We start from the raw sequence: 4,785 nt of genomic DNA, 5'->3' as shown, positions 1-4,785 counted from the left end.
AAGAGCAATGACGTATCGACTGTTCAACTAACTCGACTTTCGAACGACTGATGTCTGAAATAAAGAAAATCCTTCTTATATAGAGACAGATCAAAAGACATTAGACGATACCGCGTATTTTGTCTTGTCTTACTCGCGCCGCCAGTAAGACATATGATCTAAAACGTGCCGCAAGCCGACATTAGATGTAATCTAAACTTAAAAGTAATCGCTTAAAAAGACAATATCTTTATAGAGATCCGATTTACCGATTACGTATATTTCAATAACATTTACATTATTGAAGTCGGCACACAGATTTCAAACAAAATGAATTTATTATATATTGCATGATAAACTCTCGAAAGTTCCCATTTTAACCAATGGTAATTGCTTAAAACTACAAGCTATATAAAAGGAAGAAAACTGATGCTGACGAATACTTGCGCTTTTGATAGCGTATTCCAATTATTTTTAGCAGTAGTTTATGATTACGACACACACACATTTATAATTTTATTGTATAGCAGGAATATAATATTTTCGCAAAAGAAGATGTCATGAATTCAATAAAAATGTACATATTTTTCGAGCTCATAAATCAGTAAACAATATTTAATTGCCAAACAGTTAATTTTCCGCATTTTAAGTGCGGTTCTCTCTTGTGCCAAGGAGTTGTGGGGTGGTTTTTTGGCAGAGGGGTTGTAGCTCAATAATCGAAATATACGTATTTTGCGAGCTCATAAATCAGTAAACAATATTTAATTGCCAAATAGTTAATTTTCCGCATTTTAAGTGCAGTTCTCTCTTGTGCCGGGGAGTTGTGGGGTGGTTTTCTGGCAAAGGGGTTGTAGCTCAATAATCGAAATATACGTATTTTGCGAGCTCATAAATCAGTAAACAATATTTAATTGCCAAACAGTTAATTTTACGCATTTTAAGTGCGGTTCTCTCTTGTGCCGAGAAGTTGTGGGGTGGTTTTTTGGCAGAGGGGTTGTAGCTCAATAATCGAAATATGCGTATTTTGCGAGCTCATAAATTAGTAAACAATATTTAATTGCCAAACAATTAATTTTCCGCATTTTAAGTGCGGTTCTCTCTTGTGCCGAGGAGTTGTGGGGTGGTTTTTTGGCAGAGAGGTTGTAGCTCAATAATCGAAATACGCGTATTTTAAAAGTTTATTCTCGGAATTTTGTATACTACATCCACAATATAAAGAATTTTACTCTTTATAACATTTTTTCCTTGAATTTCATAAATTCCATAAATTAAAGGGTTGTTTTGGGATTAAGGGGATGAGCTCAAAAATCAAAATTATTTACGTTTAAAAGCTCATAAAAAGCTCCTAATTCTGCCGCAAAGATGGATCCAATATTATTATTTTTAAGTGGTGGGGGGGCTGAGTCAACGTTGACTCAGCCCCCCACAAAAAATCTTAATTTCCTACTTGGTATGACGAGCTCAAAAATTTTAATTTGCGGCATATGAAAGCTCATAAATAGCTCATTAATATGCCCTATTTATTTTTTTATTTTTGAAAAGTGAGGGGGCCAGCTCAACAGGGGTGCTATTTACATTAGGGACTCGATCGGAATCACTGTCCTTGAAAGGTCATCTGCTAACATGCATTATCGAAAGCCGGAATTTCTCATAGTGGAGATCGTATTCAGGGATGCTAGGAATCTTCTACTTGCGGTTGTATACCGGCCTCCAAATTGCGGCTACCTGGATGAGTTTATGTGCTCCTTTCTGGAACTGCAGATCGGGTTTCTCCACTCCATGGTTTTCGGCGATTTCAACGCGGACATGAATACCATCACATACGATAGTACTCAGATCAGAAATTTCATCACAACATCAGGAATGTACCTGGTACCATACGGGACGACTCATCATCTGCCAAACTCAAGTACCTTTCTTGACCTGTGTATAGTCGACGACGCAGAGAAGCTGATTAAATCTGGGAAGGCTGCTGTGCCATTCCTGTCGGCGTATGATCTTGTCAACGTCGTATATGATATCTGCATTGAACGGCGGACCGATAGGTTGGTCCTATGCCGTGATTTTAGGCATTTCCGTGAAGAGGATTTTCTCTCGGAAGTTGGAGAACTGGATTGGACAGCGTTAATGACGTCAGACTCCGTCGAGTACAAGGTGGGGAACTTTAATGACAGTCTTCTAAGAAGTCTGAATAACCATGCTCCTTTGCGGCGGATACGGTACACCAACCTTCCGGCCCCGTGGTTCACGGATGAAATTCGGGGGCTGATGCATTCAAGAAATATTGCAAGAAGAGTGTGGCGAAGGGACAGAAATTCTGCTAGCTACGGAAGATTCAAGGCCTTGAGAAACCGGGTGCAAAACATGATTAGAACTGCAAAGAGGAACTACTTTATGGATATTTTTTATCGGAAGGACAAACCCGCCGTTATATGGAGCAAGCTCAGGCACTTAGGACTAATCAAAGCTAAAGACTCGAGCGGGAAACTCTTGCACACAGTGGAGGAGCTCAACACATATTTTGTCGACACAGTGGTGCGGGCTGAAGGATCGGGGGAGGAGCCTGATGTGCGGGATCTCTTAGGCGAGGAGTTTGACGATAGCAAATTTTACTTTAAATATGTCACGCCTAATGTCATACGTAAGTGCCTCCGATTTGGATCGAATGCGGTGGGTTTGAATGAAATATCGTCAAAGCTAATTAACATGACTCTGCCCTATATCATGCCGGTTATCGAGAACATCTTCAACTTCTCACTCACACACGGAGAGGTTCCTAGGGCTTGGAAATCGGCAGTGATTACGCCTATTCCAAAGATCAGTTGGCCGACCTTGTTACAACATTATAGGCCCATCTCCATCCTGCCTGTACTATCTAAAGTGTTAGAAAAGATAGTATTCGATCAATTGACTGACTACTTGAGGGAAAGGGATCTACTTGATCCCTGTCAATTTGCCTATAAGCGAAATTCATCTACTCAGACCTGCATTATTAGAATGTTGGATGATGTTCATCAGGCCGCGGACCGCAGGAAGGTCACAATCTCCATCTTTTTTGACTGCACCAAGGCTTTTGACAGAGTCCATCATTGATTTCTTCTTGGTAAACTAAAAGAGATAGGTCTTTCAGACGTTTCGCTGAGTTGGATGGCCTCCTACCTAGAAGGTAGAACGCAGGCTGTAAGGAACGGATTCGATGGTATCATCTCATCTGCGGCTCGTATATCGGCAGGGGTTCCACAAGGCTCGGTTCTGGGGCCACTATTATTCACCTTGTATGTTGCAGACATCCAGAATGTCTTAAGGAATTGCAGATACAACTTCTACGCGGATGATCTGCAGATCTATCATCACACTGAACCGTCTGATTTGCAAACGGCATCCACATGGTGAATGGCGACATAGATTCTATAGTCCAGTGGGCCAACAACAGAGGATTAACATTGAACCCCACCAAAACACAGGCCATCATCTTCGGCACGGCCAGATACATAAATTCAATCGAACCTGATCTGCTACCTGCCATCAGTATTAACGAAAAAGCGATCCAGTTCTCCACCAGCATCAAATATCTCGACATCACCATAACTAGCACACTCTCCTGGAACCTACACATCCAAAACGTCGTGAAGAACATGCGAACGAAGCTCTAATTTAAAAAAAAAAACTCCAATTAAAATTATCTAGGCATCTACTACCGAAAGAATTAAGGGGGGAACCTGGTTTAGGAGGCTGACAAAATACATAATTTTTAGAATTTTTTTTCTCAGCTAAAATAAAACCAATTAATTCCAAATTTTAGGCACAGTTTATTATACACTTAAATTATGTAAAATAATTTTTTTATTAAAAAATATTGAAGTTTTATTTAAAAAATAAAGCTATATTGATAGCGCCGCCTATTTTTCACTGTGTACAACCTAGCGATCGTAATTTTTGTCTGAAACAAAAAAACCAATTCATTTCTTTAATGTTATATTATTACCTTCTATTTAAACTAAAATATTTTTGAGAAAAATTAAATTAGATTATTTTTTTGTAAAGAAAAGTCGCAATTTTTTCGTGAAAATTGTAACTTCTTTTTTTAAAGTTGTAAAAGTTTTTCAATTTTTGCTTTTCTTTTAATTTTTTTAGTTTAAATAGAAGGTAATAATATAACATTAAAGAAATGAATTGGTTGTTTTGTTTCAGACAAAAATTACGATCGCTAGGTTGTACACAGTGAAAAATGGGCGCTATCAATATAGCTTTATTTTTTAAATAAAACTAATATTTTTTAATAAAAAAATTATTTTACATAATTTAAATGTATAATAAACTGTGCCTAAAATTTGGAATTAATTGGTTTTATTTTAGCTGAGAAAAAAAATTCTAAAAATTATGTATTTTGTCAGCCTCCTAAACCAGGTTCCCCCCTTAAGGAAGAGGCTGGTTGTATCGCTAGTATTACCGCATTTGGACTATTGCTGTGGCGCACTCACAGACCTCACTGACTAATTAAATATACAACTGTATAGAGCAGTCAACGCCTGTATAAGATTTGTGACCAATGCCAGGAGGGACGAGCATGTTACGCCGCTCTATCGAGAGCTACGATGGCTTAAGTGTGATGCTAGAAGAAGATACTTTGTGGGATGTCAGCTTTTTAACATCATAAACACCCAAGAGCCGAGGATGATCTATGAGGGTCTCACTTTCAAGTCAGCGGTGACTTTACGGAATACGCGGGCATCCGGTGATCTTCTCTCCCTGCCCTTATGCAGGACTGAGGTTTCAGGCTGTGCAATCACGGGATCGCGTTCGCGG

General features: G+C 38.8%; 1 protein-coding gene across 1 annotated transcript; it reads left to right on the top strand.

Annotated features, from left to right (window-relative positions):
• The first annotated feature begins 1,602 nt into the window (after nucleotides 1-1,602).
• Nucleotides 1,603-3,072, top strand: LOC145947384 (uncharacterized). Its single transcript, XM_083057181.1, has one exon. It carries the CDS (start codon nucleotides 1,603-1,605, stop codon nucleotides 3,070-3,072), a length of 1,470 nt encoding a protein of 489 aa, XP_082913307.1.
• The last annotated feature ends 1,713 nt before the right edge of the window (nucleotides 3,073-4,785 follow it).

This window comes from Prenolepis imparis, unplaced genomic scaffold (assembly GCF_030444845.1).
Source record: "Prenolepis imparis isolate NDT839.2.m4 unplaced genomic scaffold, iyPreImpa1.0 SCAF_73, whole genome shotgun sequence".
In the NCBI taxonomy this organism is placed as follows: domain Eukaryota; kingdom Metazoa; phylum Arthropoda; class Insecta; order Hymenoptera; family Formicidae; genus Prenolepis; species Prenolepis imparis.
Note: the sequence above shows the minus strand (reverse complement) of the source record. Positions and strands in the feature narration are given on the sequence as shown.